The sequence below is a fragment of the Lutra lutra genome, chromosome 11 (assembly GCF_902655055.1).
Source record: "Lutra lutra chromosome 11, mLutLut1.2, whole genome shotgun sequence".
Taxonomy (NCBI): domain Eukaryota; kingdom Metazoa; phylum Chordata; class Mammalia; order Carnivora; family Mustelidae; genus Lutra; species Lutra lutra.
This window is the reverse complement of record NC_062288.1, coordinates 57,612,592-57,631,799: the sequence shown is the minus strand read 5'-3', so window position 1 is coordinate 57,631,799 and position 19,208 is coordinate 57,612,592. Positions and strand designations below refer to the sequence as shown.

General features: G+C 41.3%; 1 protein-coding gene and 1 long non-coding RNA gene across 4 annotated transcripts in view; one reads left to right on the top strand and one right to left on the bottom strand.

Moving 5' to 3' along the window:
• Positions 1–2,109: 2,109 nt before the first annotated feature.
• Positions 2,110–19,208, bottom strand: part of LOC125080892 (uncharacterized) — a 51,635-nt gene continuing 34,536 nt past the window's right edge. Inside the window, exons 1-4 of one of the 3 annotated variants that reach the window (XR_007121530.1) lie at positions 7,908–8,068; positions 7,531–7,820; positions 3,769–4,204; positions 2,110–2,259 (exon numbers count right to left, since the gene is read on the bottom strand). This is a non-coding gene — a long non-coding RNA (uncharacterized LOC125080892). Of the gene's footprint in view, positions 2,260–3,768; positions 4,205–7,530; positions 7,821–7,907; positions 8,069–19,208 lie in introns of those variants that run through there. The other 2 variants (XR_007121528.1, XR_007121529.1) reach the window with 2 other exon arrangements.
• C11H7orf31 (chromosome 11 C7orf31 homolog) overlaps positions 8,110–19,208 on the top strand; it is a 36,945-nt gene continuing 25,846 nt past the window's right edge. The window contains exons 1-3 of the mRNA XM_047695067.1: positions 8,110–8,269; positions 8,937–9,094; positions 18,757–18,930. Of these exons, the coding sequence (XP_047551023.1) occupies positions 8,961–9,094; positions 18,757–18,930 (308 nt within the window). The 5' untranslated portion in view covers positions 8,110–8,269; positions 8,937–8,960. The remainder of the gene's footprint in view (positions 8,270–8,936; positions 9,095–18,756; positions 18,931–19,208) is intronic.

Genomic DNA, 19,208 nt, shown 5'->3' with positions numbered 1-19,208 from the left:
CTTTGGTTCCTATAAGCCTTACCCTCTTCATCTCTATCCTATCCCCAATGGTTGAGCCCCACAGATTCTCCCAGCCATCTCTGTGAGGCAAGACCCAAGTGAAGCAGGGGAAGCATCCCACAATGCTCAGAGGCTGGATGTTCACCTGGGACTCTGTATTTTCCCCCACTGGTGAAACCATAGGCCCTGGTGGGACCTCAATGCCTCCAGGCATGGAGGGGTAATACAATCAGAGTGCAGTCGCTCCTTCTACTCTCCTAATGATGTTCTTCTCAATCTCTTTGTGACATGGATGTGCTTCAGCCTCATCCCAGGATTCTGTGATTTTCACAATGTCTTGTCTATGGATAGTTGCTAGTTGGTCTTCTTATATAAGGGGACTGAAGTGAAGAGTGGCCTATTGTCACTGTATTGATTATGTCACTTTTTCAGTTGTGTTTAATTTAAATAAATGCTATGGTGCTTTAGATCTCATTGTTTCTTTTCTATTCAACAGTTTTTCTTTCCTATGTATGATACAGTATGTATAGTTAGAAAAATAGAAACCAAACCAGGCATTTCAGCAGAGGGAATTTAATATAGAAAAGTGATGAGATGTACTGAAAGAACAAAACAAGAATAGAAAAAAACAAAACAAATAATAATGACAATAGGCTGGGGAAGCAGAGGATAAATTAGGGGTTATCAGGCCCTAGAAGCTCATGAATCTTGGACTCTGACCTGTGAGGGATGCTCTCACACACACAGCAAAATCCAGGCCTAAAATAGCTGCTGGAAGCACAAAAGCTGAACAAAGATTCTGGACACTGAACAGTGCTAGGGACACACTGGAGTTTAGGCCTACAGAGACTGAAGGGAATTTGGTGAACATTCTGGCCATTCAGCTCAGGCCCTTTTATAAAGGGACAAACAGGGGCAAAGTTGAAATAGACCCCTTAATAAACCCTAAAACCAAGTCTCATACATGCTGGTAATTTAACTGCCTGCCAGAACAAAACTCAATACTCTTTCAACACCAATAACATAATCCAAAGGATGATTCCAAAGTACCTCACTTGAAAAAGTGACAGAGGTAAAACCCGGACCTAAAGGAAATTTAATGGAATGACCAACATCAAACCTACCAATGAGTGTGAACTAGAACTGTACCATTATACTATGAGCCAAGTGTTTTCTAGGCATCAAAGGTTTCCTAAGCACAAAAATATATCAAAGAGATTTTTTTTAAGATTTTATTTTTATTTATTTATTTGACACAGAGAGAGAGAGTAAGAGAGAGAGAGAGAGAGCAAGCGAGAGAGAGAACACAAGCAGGGGGAATGGGAGAGGGAGAAGCAGGCTTCCCACCAAGCAGAGAGCCCAATGCAGGGCTCGATCCCAGGACCCTGGGATCATGACCTCATCTGAGGGCAGACACTTAACGACTAAGCCACCTAGGCGCCCCTCAAAGAGATTTTAAATAGTTCCCCACCACAGTGTAGTATTAATAAATAAACCAAGTTATAAAATATAATAATAAAAAAGGCTTTCCCTATTTTCAAGACTCAAAAAGACACAACTAGCTTAATCCAATGGCAAATATTCAACCCAATTCAACAGCTTTACTCAGCACCTACCTAGGTGTTTCCAGAATTATTCAGCCCACTGGCATTGGTTCCAAGGAGGGAACACCCAAACAATATTCTTTTCATGGGTATTTAAGAGCCTATTAGGTACTAAGTACTAAAGGTATGCATTGGGAACCAAAATGAATCAAAATACACTATTCCTGCTTTTTAGGAACTCCTATATTATGGAGAGAGGTAGACATATAAACCAATAGGTACTGCAATGTAAGTGTTGTAATACAAGAGGCAAGCACTAAAGGGGAAGACATGAGGGTGCATTTAATTTTCCACAGAGAAGAAAGGAGTATCAGGATAGCAGAGAAGAGCATAGCTTTGATGTCCAAACAAACATGGATCATTTTTTTGTATATGTCAAATGAGAATAGTATCTACTTCAGAGGCTGCTGTGGGATTTAAATTACATACACCTACACACACACACACAAATTCTATCATAGCACCTGGCACACAGTATATGTTAAATAAATTATCATTGCTAAGATGTGCAAATTATCAACTTATTGGTTCTCCATTCTAAATTCACTCTTCTTTGCCCTGTGTTTTGTGGTAATGGACTTGGATCCTGCAAAAGCTTCTCCTTTGTTAGGTGGCAGAATTTTAAGCTTCATCAATAGATGGCACTGGAATGACCCTGCAAGGCAAAGGTAACAGTATAAGACACTTCTGTTTCAGGTAATGATCCCCTATCATTATTATTATTATTCATCACCAGAGCCTGTAAGCCAAATAGAAGAGTCCCAGCTGTGCCATTAGACCATTCCCTCTCTACCAGCAGCTGTCTCCAGCCCATACCCTCCAGGCCACCTCTAAAGGCCAGTTCTGGCCAATTCACGTCCTCCAACAAGACTAGACCTCTCCTAGAGAACAGTGCCAATCTATACCTTTGGCAAGTTTTTTCTCCATCTGAAGGCTGTGTATAGCTATGACATGCACACTGTCTTCCAAGAAGTTTAAATCTCCCCTTTCAGTAGTGACCCAGCTTCTACTAGTTAATACTCCTTTATATTAAATTTGTCCTGCTAGGGGCACCTGGGTGGCTCAGTGGGTTAAGCCGCTGCCTTCGGCTCAGGTCATGATCTCAGGGTCCTGGGATCGAGTCCCACGTTGGGCTCTCTGCTCAGCAGGGAGCCTGCTTCCCTTCCTCTCTCTCTGCCTGCCTCTCTGCCTTCTTGTGATCTCTCTCTGTCAAATAAATAAATAAAATCTTTAAAAAAAAAAAAATTTGTCCTGCTCAAATAATGGGTATGGCTTCTGTCCCTCACTGAACCCTGACTCACAGATACGGTTTACCAAAAACAATGAAACTTGGTATGAGGAAATAGCAGGGGGAAAGGTATGGAGACCAGAAAAAGGGCTAAGTCAAGAAACTGCAAAAAGCTCAATATAATCGAAGGGTAGGCTGCCTGTGACTAAGAGTTGAGAATGAAAAGATTATGAAACAATTTCTCAGTTAGCCGTCACTCTGTGAGTAACAGGGACGTGTCATAGATTTCAAGCAAGAAACATGTCAGATTTGCATTTTACAAAAATCTCCCAGGTGGTAGTGTAGAGAATGATAGGATGAAGCTAAAACTTGGAAGGAGGCAAAGTATAGAACCCTGTGACTGATGTCTCTAGAACTCACTAACATTTCCAGTTCCCTCTTTGTCTAGGTACACGGGAATAGGAAATATCTCAGGCCACACCCCATAATTTCCTGGGGCCACTGAAATGTTTAGAAACTGATGCAAATCACTTATGAGTTAGAAACAGTTAAGAGCTGGTGCTTAATTATCTACACTCCCTTCTTTTTTTTTTTCCTAAGAATTTATTTACTTGACAGACAGAGATCACAATTAGGCAGAGAGGCAGGCAGAGGGGGGCAGGGGAAGCAGGCTCAGTCACCTGTCTACCTATCTGAATAATGTTCATTTCTTCTCCTAGTTTAGTTACAATGCCATCAAAATATTCTGCATCTTAAATACTACATTGTAAAGTGAACCACTAACAAACACCCTAATTAACATTAAAATATTAAAACATTCTAACATTTTAAAAGATAAGAAAGAAAAAATCATGTAATATATACAAACATTACATAACAAGTGCTTGGTTATCTATTACTGGACTTGGTGGTTTTAAAGAACAACTGTTTTATTACCTTGTGCTTCTGTTGGTTGACTGAGATCATATGGGCAGTTCTTCCCCTGGTCTCACCTAGGGCCTCTCACGTGGTTACAGTCAGATGACAGGTGGGATTGGAGTCATCTCTTCAGATAACAGGAACATCGTAACAACAGGGTCTCTCTCCCTCTTCATGCAATCTTTCCATAGTGTCTCTCCAGTAAGGTAGTCACACTTATTTCATGGTCGTTCAGAGCTCCCAAAAGCAAATGCTCCAAGAAGGAGAAAGTGGAAGTGGCCAGTCCTCTTAAAGACCAGGTCTAGAATTGGTACAACCCCACTTCTAGTGCATTCAAGTGGTTAACACGAGTCACAGACCAGCCCGTACAAATGAAGGTGGGAAGTACACATGAGCATTAATAGCAGGAGCTGTGGTTCACTGGGAGCCATCTTTGGAGCCTAGCCCACCTAGACTAGGAAGAAAATATACAGCATGACTAAAGTCCTCATTTCCATAATTCTTGAGGCTAGAAGTGCAAGAGTGTTTGCCTCCCAATGCTACACCTACACATTGGATTATAACTGGTCCCTGGCTCCATATCCCCAGAGACTGCAGGCACTGGGACAATCCCTGACACATTCTACACAATTAGGGATTATTTACTAAATAAGGATATTTTATAAATATTTGCATTTATGTCGTTTCAATGACTATGTAGTTCCTTAGCTACTCAAGGCAAAAAACTCAATTTACTATTAATTAAAGTGTCATTAAACTCATTTGTAATCAGTTTAATTTTAAAGCCAGCAGAATATGTACTTTTAAATTGTCATCCTAGTAAAAAGGATATATACATTGGAATCAATGAGATTTTAAGTTTTGCAATTTTTTAAAATGTATATTTTAAAGTCACTGAAAGAGACTTCCCAACCCATCTTCTAGGCAAGGAATAAGGCTCAAACTTTTTCCATTTAAAAAAATACTCATGAGGGTGCCTGGGTGGCTCAGCCACTTAAGCATCTGCCTTCAGCTCAGGTCCAAGATCCCAGGGTTCTGGGATGGAGCCCACTTCAGGCTCCCAGGGAGCCTGCTTATCCCTCTCCCTCTGCCACTCCCCTTGCTTCTGCTCTCTCCCTGTCCCTGTCTTAAACAAGCAAACAAACAAACAAATAAACAAATAAATAAATCTTTATAAAATACTCATGAAATCACGATATCAAAAAGATAACTGTATACCCCATGTCTGCTACAGCATTATTTATAATAACCAAGACATGGAAACAACCCAAGCATCCATCAACAGATGAATGGATAAAGAAAATGTGGCACGCGCGCGCGCGCGCGCACACACACACACACACACACACACACACACAAGCTATTCAGCCATTAAAAGAAAGAAATCCTGCATTCACAACAAGGCATATGGCTCTTGAGGGCATTATGCTAAGTAAAATAAGACAGAGAAAGATAAATACTATATGTTCTCACTTATATGTGGAATCAAAACAAACAAACAAACAAACAAACTCATAGAAAAGGAGATCAGATTTGTAGTTGCCAGAGGCAGGGGCTGAGAGGTGAGGGAATCAAGGGAAGGTAGTGAAAAAGTACAAATTTCCAGGTATGAGATAGATAAGTACTGGGATGTAATGCACAACAGATGACTAGAGTTAATGCTATATGGTATATTTGAAGTTGCTAAGAGAGCAAATCCTAAGAGATTTCATCATAAGGAAAAAAAAGTCCTTTTTATAACTAAACATGGTGATAGATGCTAACAACTAAAATTATTGTGATAATTATTTCATAATATACACATGTAGAAGTCATTATGCTGTACACCTTAAATTTATACAACGTTATATGTCAATTATATCAAAACTGGGGGGTGGGGGGCGCCTGAGTGTCTCAATTGGTTAAGTGTCTGCCTTTGGCTCATGTCATGATCCCAGCGTCCCGGGATGGAGTCCCATATCAGGCTCCCTACTCAGCAGGAAGCCTGCTTCTCCCTCTCCAGCTCCCTTGTGCTTATGTTCCTTCTCTCTCTCTCTCTTTCTCTCTCTCATAAATAAAATCTATTGGGGGGGATAAAAAAAGCGAGGGATGGGAATTTTTTTAAATACTGCTGCCAAGAAGTACCAGATATCTCAAAACCTTATTTGGTTCATTATCAAATACCACTTATTTAAAAGTCTCTATAACAGATTTAAAATAAATGTTATAGAGTATAACTAGTAATTTACTTTATTTATACTTCCTAAATATTATTTCCTTGAAGTTTAAAGGTCTAACTTTAGTGGTTTGGAATTTTTGTCAACCCAGCCACAGTATTCTATGCATATATTTTTTTCAATACCAAATTTTATTTTCCTACTGGAAGGATTACTGGTGACTCAAAGAATATATTAAGATAAATGAGGTGATGAAGGAGATCAACCTGTCGGGAGAAGCAGAAAAGTGATCTGAGGCTACTGACTCCACTGGTGGTGGTGATACAGCTAAGAAGTCAGTTATTTTGAGCACCCCTCCGTTAAGTGGCTACTTTTCGTTGTTGGGGTCACATATATAACACCTGATGGCTGAGGCTGTATGAGTGCAGTCAAAAAAAGCCTAGAATAAGGAGCATGATCAAGTAGACCCAGTCTTAAAATCTTCAAGAACCTTTCAGATAGGGAAGGATTTCCAAAGAGAATACTTGTTTTATAAAGATCTGACAATGAATTTTTTTCTTGCCTATAAATTTTACTTGGAAATAGCAAAGTTAAAAATAAGTAAATATATTTTCCTACCCTTTACTCCTATTTGACAGAAAATAAAATTTCAAACCCAGTAGAACCTATAGACTATCACCACATATCCTGGTCAATCAACCCATTGTTGCCCTAACTTCCCTGGTATCACAACCATTCACATACACACGAACATGTGGCTAGTGATGCAGCTTCAGGAGATATGCCTGATTAAATCTATTATGCTCAATTATTACCTCCCAGGAAAAATCAAGCCATAAGAAAACAGGACAAAGGTCAAGCACAACAGAAAGGTGGAATATGGAAATTACTGGAAGGATGGGCACAGAAAAGAAGCTGAGCGGACAGGGAATTTAATGGGAAGGAATTTAAAGGGAAACCCTGAAAACCCCAGAGCAGCAAAAAAGACAATATAAAATTTTTAAAAAGGTTAAGATGGACTTCCACAAGAAGGTTTTTTTGGGGGGAGGGTGTGTTTAAAGGGGGTAAAGATATAAGCAAACCACCTAATTCACAACTCTATCTCCAGCAGTATTTACTCTTGCAAGCTTAGTGGAGTTGTGGGAGAGGTGTGGGAACTAAGAAGTTGACCAAGAATACAAAATGACTACTTTGCCTATTCCAATGCACCTTTCTTTCCCTCACATCAGCTAACATTCACCTAGAAGGCACAGCATAAAAATGAATACCACTGGTCGGCTGATCTGATCAAAACATTTTGAAAGGGGGGGGCGACGAGAACACTGTCACACCTCCCTTCTCAGAGGTGGTGATCACTCTTAGCCCCCACATCCTTCTGTATTCCTGCAGGCTGGGTTCTAGCCTCTCCCCAAACCTAAGCTTTCCACACCCCCATCCTTCTGGGGAGCCCAGTTATCAATCATCAGAGAAACTCGCGCCTCTTTAAGTACAGAAACGTGGTCACATTTGTTGGGGGGTTGGGGGCTGCCAAAGGCAGGGTCGCTGTTGTCAGGTCATCGAGGTGGGGCTAGATCTTTAGGAACTGCATAGGGCATGCACGCCAGTTCACCACGTCCGCACCCACCCAGGGGAGGAAGAGCTGAGGTTCTCACAGGGCGCAATCCCTCGAGCAGCGTGCGGAGTCCTGCGAAGCCACCTTGGATGTGGTGGCGTCACTCTTCCCCCATTCCAGCAAGGGGAGGTGGAAGGGGAACATGGATTAGACCCTCTCGCCTCATCAGGGTGTCCTCTGGCCCTCTCTCCTGGCCCTGTGCTCGTCTCTGCCCGGTCCACACAAGCGAACGCCTCGGCCAGGGGAAAAGCCTAGAACACGTAGCCCACGAAGTAGAACATGAAGCCGCCACCCGAGGACGCCTGGGGACAGAGCAGAGCGAAGCGTTGGCGCGGAGCCGGCGCGGGGGGAGGGGGCGGTGCCTGGGGCTCCGGAAGAGTTCCTTTCACCTCTACCCCGAGCCTCCAGCCCTTCCTCCACGCTTCCAGTCCCACTTCCGATTCCTACAAGTCGCAAGTCGCGGAGCTCCTGGGCTCGCTTCCCGCGAACCCTCTGAGCCGCCCCCTGCCCCGCAAGAATGCATTACCTAGTGCCACGGTCACGGCTGCCGTCACAGGCACCCTCAACCCCACCCCTGGCCTGTCCGCGGTCCCGCTCTCTCTCTCTCCCACCCGCACCTGCCCCCAGCCTGCAAGCTCCCCGGGCCCGCAGGTGCGGACAACAGCGGGATTACACGCCCCGCAGAGGCCCACCAGCTTTGGGGAAGATAAGGGGAGACCAGTCCAGGGCCGCTCCCAGGCCGATGTCCCAGGTGCGTCCGAACCCTCGAGTCACACCGCTTGGCGGGACGCTGAAGGCCCGGGAGACACGTGGCCCCAGCCAGGGTGCCTCCTTGGCTCCCCTGTCTAAGTCTGAGGGAGAGGGTGGGATTCTAAACCCTTTCGGATCCTGCCTGCGCTGCGCCCCTGCCTCTCCACCTCTCTGCAAAGAGCTTCTCTCATTCTGGATCCCTGAAACCTTTAGAAGCACACTGCTGAATCTGTTGGATGATTCTGCCTGCTTTTTGGAAATATTATACTGTGGGGGGTGGGCGTGGGGGTCAACTGAGCTTTCTTGAATAGTTATGGTAAATTTTGAGGCAAAAAATATAATTTCAGTCGATGTCCCTACAGTAGTGGCCTTTTATGGATATGAGCCTACATGTCATCCACAAAGTGTTTAGACTGTACTTAGGAACATCTTCCACTTGTGGATTTGTTTCCATTGAAAATCATTTCCATAGAATTTAAGCTGCTATTAATCACTGATGTGACAATCTGAGGGTCCACAGACAGCCTCTTAGTGAAGAAGGAAGTGATTTTTATGCAGTGTTGAACATGAGCAGTATAAAGTATGTTCCCTGCCTTCCCTGAGGGAGTCTTTGTGATAGTGACCAAGTCAAGCTGACTGCCAAAGTGTGCCCTCCTTTTCTCTTCCAGTCTGTGCCATCTTAATCAAGAAACATGGAGGTAATTCATGGCAGGCCCTATTGTTGCAGAGAGCTTGAAGGAGCTGACATACTGTCCAATACCTTCTACTCTAATGAATTGCACACTCCGCTACAAACAACTGTTCGTCCAACTGCCTCAGAGGACAGGTAAAACAAAAACTAGAGAACATAAATAAGTAAAAAGGGCTTTAATACATTAGTTTATTTTTGCATGTGATATATGTGAGAAAAAAACATTCAGTTAGGGGGCTTTCTGTTTTCACATCATAGGGATGGCATAACATGACAATTAACTCTAAGGTATCCATATCTGTTAGGAAATTGATCAAAAGTAAGTTGGCATATTTTTGCAAGACAGACATCAATTTTATCCACTACATTCTAGAACTCCAGAATGATCAGATGCAGAATGATCCTTCATTTGAAAATTAATCTGTTTTTTTTTTAAGATTTTATTTATTTGACAGAGATCACAAGTAGGCAGAGAGGCAGGCAGAGAGAGAGGGGAAGCAGGCTCCCTGCTGAGCAGAGAGCCCAATGTGGGGCTCCATCCCAGGACCCTGAGATCATGACCTGAGCTGAAGGCAGAGGCTTAACCCACTGAGCCACCAAGCACCCCCAAAATTGATCTGTTTTAATCAAACTTTTTATTTTATAAGGAGTAGTGTAGTGGTTCCCTAACATCCCCTAATACCATCTGTTCAAAAACAGTACCAGAATCTGTTATTCACAGTTGCTACCTAAATATTTGCTTTATTGAATTTCCTGTAACACATTAACTACAAATTATTATTAAAATTGCCCCTAATGTATATTGAGTAATTACTGTGAGTGGGCACTGAACCAAATGCTTTGAATGTAGCAGTCCTTTTAATCCTCACAGCAACCCTGTAAATACTGTCCATTATCCTCATTTTACATATGAAGTAACAGGTACAAACAAGTAATTTTCCAAGATCTTAGGGCCAGCTTTCTGTATTTACTTGAATCATTTTGAGGCTCTCCCCCTCCAAAAAAAATCTCAAAACACTTGGACAGTGAAAAAATAGCCTGTGTGGTTGTTTTATTTTGTTTATAATTTCAGTTGGTCAAATATCTCATTTAAGAATTCCTTCTTTAAGAAATCACTCAGAAATCCACCCAGCCTCAGTTTACACTTCCAACATGGAATGTCACTACCACACAGGCAATCCATCCCAATTCTGAATGCTACTGATTATTAGGTAATTTTCTTTCTACTGAGAACATTTTTTCCTCCCCCTAATTTCTATCCGCTGATCCTAGTTCTTCTTTCCAAAGCCACGCAAAATAATAATCATCTCCATGACAGCAGCCCTTCAAGAATTCGAAGATCCTTTGGCGCTGTAAGAATTCTCTTCGCCAGACTAAACACTGGTTCTCTATAGACTTTACTCTTTCTTCCATTGAGACTTTTACTATCTTGATCAGATTTCCATGGATCTAGTCCAGTTTGTAAATATGCTCTTTATATGAAAAAAGAAGAAAGCTTTTCTTTTCTAATGATAAAACTAACACATGTTCCTTATAAATAATTTAGAAATCATGTATATCCATAAAGAAAACAAACTTCCCATTTTCGAACAGAAGGAAAAGCTATGAAATTAGAGCACAAGAGAGAAAACCCCCATACTTCCTTTATCCAGAATAACCACCGTTAACATCTCAGTATTTGTCTTCTCCATTTTTTAAATTTAAAGATTGTATTTAACATATTTTTTGTAAACTGAATTTTTCACTTAATGAAAAGGAATATTTTCCTATTTGTGAGAAAGAGGACCCAGCTCATGTCTACTGAGTCAGTCCTTGCTGCAACTTACTGTCTTTAGTTGGATGCCCACCCAAATGATTAAAATTTTCTCCTGGCTTGTCTTCCTAGGACAATATAACATATGGAGGTCAGATGTTGGGAAATAGACTCATCTAATTTAAATATAACTTTTTAATACAAATGTAGTAATCTGAAGGGTGACGTGCACCTGAATGTTTATAGCAGCAATGTCCATAATAGCCAAACGATGGAAAGAATCTAGATGTCCATCAACAGATGAATGGATAAAGAAGATGTAATACACGCACACACACACACACACACACACACACACACACACACACACACACACAGGAATACTATGCAGCCATCAAAAAAACCCCAAAATCTTGGCATTTGCAATGACATGGATGGAGCTAGAGGATATATGCGAAGCGAAATGAGTCAGAGAAAGACAATTATATATGATCTCTCTGATATGAAGAATTGAGAGGCAGGGCAGGGGGTCATGGTGGGTAGGGAGGGAAAAAGTGAAACAAAATGGGACCAGAGAGGGAGAAAAACCATAAGAGACTCTTAATCTCAGGAAACAAACTAAGGGTTGCTGTGGGGTCAGGTAGGGATAGGGTATCTGGGTTATGGACACTGGGGAGGGCATGTGCTATGTTGAGTGCTGTGAAATGTGTAAGACTGATGATTCACAGACCTGTACCCCTGAAGCAAATAATACATTATATGTTAATAAAAATAAATAAAATAAAATAAATAAATATAACTTTTAAAAAACTTAGATATTAAAGCTTTGGTTGCCATTAATCAAATGTGTTTAAATATTTTTCACTTGTCAAGCCCTTCATACCATGTCTACTTATCACAGCCATAAAGCTGGTGAAGGCCTGAGAGGTCTGTAAGCTGAATACCGCCATGCTTTCTACCACACCCTAAATCAATGGTCACCCAGGTTCTCCTTGACTAGCAAGTACAGAGGCTGGCAAACTTCTGTAAAGGGTCAGACAGTAAATGAAATTGACCACTGAACAACATAGGTTTGAACTGCGTGGGTTCGTGTATATGCAGATTTTTTTTCCCATAAATACAATATAGTGATATAAATGTATTTTCTTTTCCTTGTGATTTTCTTAACATTTTCTTTTCTCTAGTTCACTTTCTTGTAAGAATACAGTATGTAAGACATATACAAATATGTGTGTTCACATGTGTGTATAATATTACAAAATAGTGTAATCAACTATTTATGTTATCTGTAAGTCTTCTGGTCAACAGTAGGCTATTAATAGTGAAGCTCTTGGGGAGTCAGAAGTTACATGCTGACTTTCAACGGCCTGAGGGGTCGGCACCCTTAACTCCCACATCATTCAAGAGTCAACTGTATTTTAGGCCTTATGGTCTCTGTCAAACTACTCAACTCTGCTATTGCAGGGCAAAAAGCAGCCACAGATAATAGACAATACATAATGAATGTATTGAATACATATTGAATGTACTGGCTGCATTCCAATAGAATTTTACTAACAAAAACAGGCAGCAGGTTGGAGTTGGCCTGTAAGCCATAGTTTGCCAACCCCTATCCAGTAACTTCACAAGATAAAGTATTCCACTTATAAGACAGTGCTAATTCTTCATTCCATTCAGCGGATATTTACAGAGGGCTTACATTAAGCCGAGTGCTATACTGGTACAAAGAAGTTCCACATAGCCCTCTCTCTGAACTCCTCTCCTGTGTTTCTGATTGCCTCCCCACTACACAGTTACAGTCCAAAGGGCTTATAAGACCCACAGGCTATTGTTCTTGTCCTCTCTTGCTTCACCTCTTACCATACCTCTTCTCCAATGTGCTCTAAATACCTGAATTCTATATCATCTCTACTGATTTGGCCCAAAATTCAACTCCACTTCTCAGCCCTTAAAATCAAGATAAATTCCAATCAAATCTTTATTCCATACGTTCTGGAAGTCCAAAGCCTTCCTCAAAACATTCCACATTCCCAGGACAGGGGTGGGAGTGGTCACCAATGGGCTTTCTGACTTTGTTTTCCTTTGGTTCTACTTCTGCTGCTTTTGTTCAGTAACACTTTGACCCAGATGTGAAACACAGTCATTCTCTAGTTTCCTCCAAAGACCTCATCCACACAGAGCATTTGTGAGCCTGGTAAACTTCCCTGATCAGTTAGGGAATCAAAAGGAAGAATCACATTTGATTCCTATGAAAGGTAACTGTAGAATGGGGCAACGCTTTTGAAACTTTTGCATATATAACAATCATCAAGAGGGCTTTATTAAAACAGATTATGCCCCCCCCCCCGAAATTCTGATTCCTAGCCCTGAGGGAAAGCCTGAGAATTTATATTTCTAGTAAGCTTTTAAGAGATGCTGATGTTGGGTCTGGGTAGCTCAGTCGGGTAAGCAGCCAATTCTTGGTTTTGGATCAGGTCCTGATCTCAGGGTTTTAGGATCAAGTCACGTGTCAGGCTCCATGCTCAGCACAGAATCTGCTTGAGGATTCTCTCTGTCTCTCTCTCCCTCCACCTCTGCCCCTCACTCCACCTGTGAGCTCAAATTCTCTCAAATAAATAAATAAATAAATAAATCTCTTTAAAAAAGAGAAATGCTGCTGCTACTGTTAGTCCACGGTCCACACTTTGAGAACCACTATTAAAGGAACTCTAGATAAAGATTAGGAGCAAGGGCTTCTGCTCCCTTACATGACTTTCCATTTTTTAAAAAATATTTTATTTATTTATTTGACAGACAGAGATCACAACTAGGCAGAGAAGCCCGCAGAGAGAGAGGTGGGGGGAAGAAGGCTCCCTATTGAGCAGAGAGCCCGATGCGGGGCTTGATCCCAGGACCCTGAGATCATGACCTGAGCTGAAGACAGAGGCTTTAACCCACTGAGCCACCCAGGCACCCCATGACTTTCCATTTTTAAAAATCAAAAGACAATCTCATGTCCATCGATAGATAAATGTGTAAAGAAGATGTGGGGGGGGGTGCGCGCACGCGCGCACACGTGCGCATGTAATGGAATATTACTCAGCCATCAAAAAGAATGAACTCTTGGGGCACCTGGGTGGCTCAGTGGGTTAAGCCTCTGCCTTCGGCTCAGGTCATGATCCCAGGGTCCTGGGATCGAGCCCCACATCTGCTCTCTGCTCAGCAGGGAGCCTGCTTCCTCCTCTCTCTCTGCCTGCCTCTCTGCCTGCTTGTGATCTCTCTCTGTCAACTAAATAAATAAAATCTTTAAAAAAAAAAATGAGGGGCGCCTGGGTGGCTCAGTGGGTTAAGCCGCTGCCTTCGGCTCAGGTCATGATCCCAGGTCCTGGGTTCGAGCCCCACATCGGGCTTTCTGCTCAGCAGGGAGCCTGCTTCCTCCTCTCTCTCTGCCTGCCTCTCTGCTTACTTGTGATTTCTCTCTGTCAAATAAATAAATAAAATCTTTAAAAAAAAAAAATGAACTCTTGCCATTTGCAACAATGTGGGTGGAACTAGAGAGTATTATGCCAAGCAAAATAAGTCAGTCAGAGAAAGACAAATATCATATGATTTCACTTAAATGTGGAATTAAGGAAACAAAACAGAGGGTATATGGGTGGCTCAGTTGGTTAAGTGACTGCCTTCAGCTCAAGTCTTGATCCTGGAGTCCCCGGCTCCCTGCTCGGCAGGGAATCTCCTCCCTCTGACCCTACCCCTCTCATGCTCTCTCTCAAATAAATAAATAAAACCTTAAAAAAAGAAGGAAACAAAACAAATGAACACAGGAAGGGAGGAAGGGAAGGAAAAATAAGATGAAAGCAGAGAGGGAGACAAATTATATAAGACTCTTAATTATAGGAAAGAAACAGGGTTGCTGGAGGGGAGGACGATGGAGGGATGGGGAAACTGGGTGATGGGCATTAAGGAGGGCACTTGACAGAAGGAGCACAGGATGTTACATGCAACTGATGAATCACTAAATTCTACCTCTGAAACTAATAATATGCTCAAATGTTAATTAAACTGAATTTAAATTAAAAAAAAAAATCTCTAGCCAAGACCATTCAATGGGGAAAGACTATTCTTTTCAACACAAGGTGCTGGGACAACTGGATATCCACACGCACAAAAATGAAGCTGTATCCTTATCTCACACCATGAATAGAAATTAACAACATATCAAAATGGATCAAAGACCTAAATGTGTAACAGCTAAAACTATAAAAACTATTAAAAGAAAACATACAGGTAGATCTTCATGATCTTGGATTCAGCACTATATTCTTGACACTAAAAGCACAAGAAACAAGAGAAAACAGATAAACTGGACTTCATCAAAATTAAAATAAAAAACTTTGTGCTTCAAAGGATACTACCAAGAAAATGAAAAGACAACACAGAGACAAAGTAGGAGAAAATATTTGCAAATCATGTATCTGAGAAGGGACTCCTCCTATCTAGTAATTTACACCTCAGTAATAAAAAGAGAGACCAATTTAAAAATGACAAAGGATCTGAATAACAGACATTTCTCCAAAGAACATATACAAATGGTCAATAAGCATGTGAAAAGATGCTCAACATCATTAGTCATTAGGAAAATGCAAATCAGAACCACAAAGAGCTACTCTTTCAAGGCAGGGTATATAAAAAAAGAGAGAAAGGAGATTAATGGTTGCTTTGGCCTGGGTGGGGAAGGCCAAGTGGGGAAATGATGGCTAAAGGGTACAAGGTTTCTTTTTGAGGTGATAAAATGTTCTAAAATTATTGTGATGGTTATACATATTTGTGAATATACTAAAAACCATTTAATTGTACACTTTAAATGGATGACTTATATGGAATGTAAACTGTATCTCAATAAAGATGTTTAAAAGAAATTAGCACATGAATAACTGTAAAAAAATAATAATAGTAATCATCTGTAGGCCCTCAAGAATTTAACCTTGTTCCTTCAGCAATCTGATGATGTCTTTCATAGCTGTGTATTGACTTCCTTATCTAATTTTAAATACTTTGATGGCAAAAATGAGGCTTTTGGCATAAGGATACCACTCTAAACAGTTCAGCATTGTCCCAAAGGTACTGATTCTGCTGAGGATTCAGTGCAGTTACAATGCGACAGTGCAGTGATTCTCAGTATTTTTCGAAGATGAGGATCTCTTTGTTTTTCTGTTCACTGTCAACAGTTTTTATCTCCCACACACGTGTCATGATTCATTGACTGACACTGAAAAAAACATAATGACCAGAAGCTTTTATGTATTTGACAATGCTTTACAATGAAGTTTCATTTAAGTATGCAATGCCCACATGTATTTGAAAATTGGTGGTGTGGTATTTGTAAGATGTTTATTTATTTGTTCTACAGATCATTCTTAGTGAGCTTGTGATTTTGCTGACCCCTGAAATAATGCTGAGTCCCCCTGTGTCCTACTGCCCCATTATTTAGGCATATCATTATTACTTTCATATCATAGAGCTCTCGTGAGCGAAATACCATATATTAGGTACATATAGTGCTTGGCATTTAAGTGATCTCCATCTTGCTTTCCCTTTCCTGTGTTACCATCAGCCAGTTTTGAACATAGGGACATTATGGGGTCTTCTGGGTAGTTTGATTCCAATGGAACAGAGTTTCAGGCAGTGAATGGGGGGTGGGGGCATGCCACTTCTCTGAGAGGGTGGGTGAGAAGGCATGGAAGAATCTCCTAGAGCAACAGTGTATCTCATAATTTACTCAGCACAGAGAAGTCCGTGTTTGTAAAATGCAATCCAAAAGTAATTTTGAGGGGCACCTGGGTGGCTCAGCAGGTTAAAGCCTCTGCCTTTGGCTCAGGTCATGATCCCGGGGTCCTGGGATCGAGCCCCACATTGGGCTCTCTGCTCAGCAGGGAGCCTGTTTACCCCTCTCTCTCTCTCTCTCTCTCTGCCTGCCTCTCTGTACTTGTGATCTCTGTCAAATAAATAAAATCTTTAAAAAAAAAAAAGTGTCGGCTCAGGTCATGATCTCAGGGTCCTGGTATCAAGGCCCACATCAGGCTCTCTGCTCAGAGAGCCTGCTCTCCGCGCCCCCGCCTCTAGGCCTACTTGTGATCTCTCTCTCTCTCTCTGTCAAATAAATAAATAAAATTTAAAAAAAAAGTAATTTTGAAGCTATAGGAACTTTGTCTTAGTCTGTTCAGGCTGCTGTAACAAAATAGCATAGACTGGGTTGCTTCTTATAAACAGCATTTCCTTCTCACAGTTCTGGAGGCTTCAAGTCCAGGATCATAATGCCAGCATAGTCACATTCTGGTGAAAGCCTTCCTCCTGGTTGAGACCTGCCACCTTCTTTTTTTCTTTTTTTCTTTTTTAATTTTTAATTTTTTATTAACATATAATGTATTATTAGCCCCAGGGGTACAGGTCTGTGAATCATCAGGCTTACACAATTCACAGCACTCACCATAGCACACACCCTCCCCAATGTCCATAACCCAACCACCATTTCCCTACACACCTCCACCCAGCAACCCTCAAGTTTGTTTTGTGAGATTAAAAGTTTCTTATGGTTTGTTTCCTTCCCGATCCTATCTTGTTTCATTTTTTCCTTCACTATCCCCCAAACTCCCCACGTTGCCTCTCGCATTCTTCCTATCAGGGAGATTGTATGATAATTATCTTTCTCTGACTGACTTATTTCACTCAGCATAATACCCTCTAGTTCCATCAACGTCATTGCAAATGGCAAGATTTCTTTTGATGGCTGCATAGTATTCCATTGTGTATATATACCACATCTTCTTTATCCATTCATCTGTTGATGGACATCTAGGTTCTTTCCATAGTTTGGCTATTGTAGACATTGCTGCTATAAACATTCAGCTGCATGTGCCCCTTCCGATCACTACATTTGTATCTTTAGGGTAAATACCCAGTAGTGCGATTGCTGGGTCATAGGGTAGCTCTATTCTCAACTTTTTGAGGAACCTCCATTCTGTTTTCCAGAGTGGTTGCACCAGCTTGCATTCCCACCAGCAGTGTAGGAGGGTTCCCCTTTCTCCACATCCTCGCCAGCATTTGTCATTTCCTGACTTGTTAATTTTAGCCATTCTGACTGGTGTGAGGTGGTATCTCATTGTGGTTTTGATTTGTATTTCCTGATGCTGAGTGATGTGGAGCACTTCTTCATGTGTCTGTTGGCCATCTGGAGATCTTCTTTGCAGAAATGTCTGTTCATGTCCTCTGCCCATTTCTTGATTGGATTATTTGTTCTTTGGGTGTTGAGTTTGATAAGTTCTTTATAGATTTCGGATACTAGCCCTTTATCTGATATGCCGTTTGCAAATATCTTCTCCCATTCTGTTAGTTGTCTTTTGGTTTTGTTGACTGTTTCCTTTGCTGTGCAAAAGCATTTGATCTTGATGACGTCCCAATAGTTCATTTTAGCCCTTGTTTCCCTTGCCATTAGTGATGTTTCTAGGAAGAAGCTGCTGCAGCTGAGGTTGAAGAGGTTGCTGCCTGTGTTCTCCTCAAGGATTTTGATGGATTCCTTTCTCACATTGAGGTCCTTCAAACATTTGGAGTTTATTCTTGTGTGTGGTGTAAGGAAATGGTCCAGTGTCATTTTTCTGCATGTGGCTGTCCAATTTTCCCAACACCATTTGTTGAAGAGACTGTCTTTTTTCCATTGGGCATTCTTTCCTGCTTTGTCAAAGATTAGTTGACCATAGAGTTGAGGGTCTATTTCTGGGCTCTCTATTCTGTTCCATTGATCTATGTGTCTGTTTTTGGAGACCTGGCACCATCTTGCTGTGTCCTCACATGGTGGAAGGGGCTAGTAAGCTCTCAGGGGTCTCTTTTATAAGAGCATTAGTCCCACTCATGATGACTCTCTTCCGACCTAGTCACTGAATAAAGGCCCCACTTTCTTCTACCATCACATCGGGCATTAGGATTTCAACCTATGGACTTTGGGGACAAAAACATTCTGACCACCGCATTCCATGTTGAAATTATTTCAGAAGTCTCTCTTTTCTCATAGGTATCAGGAATTAAGGGAGTCACTCCAACAATGTAGACATCGATGGGGTGCTGATAGGGAATATGGTGGGATAATGCCCATTTCACTCCCTGAGGAACACAGGCGAAAATGTGAATCTCCTGTCATGAGCAAAGGACATCAGCATTATGGATTTGGTGGAGAAACCTGGCCGAGGTAAGTAAACTTTCTACCCTTTACACAGAGGTCTTTATTTTTCATTTTTCTTTATTTCTACTATGAGTTAAATCTACCTCCAAACTTACTTCTTTTACTGTTCATGAAAATACACAGATGGAAAAACTAATTATATAATTTCTAATTCTGAAATCAGTAAAAAAAAAAAAAATCTGTGTTTATGGATGTTTCTGCCATCCTTAAAGATGTTTAAGTATTGTGGTCAGAAATTTTGATTAATTCCCTTGCTAATCGCATTTTAAAACTAGATGGGAATA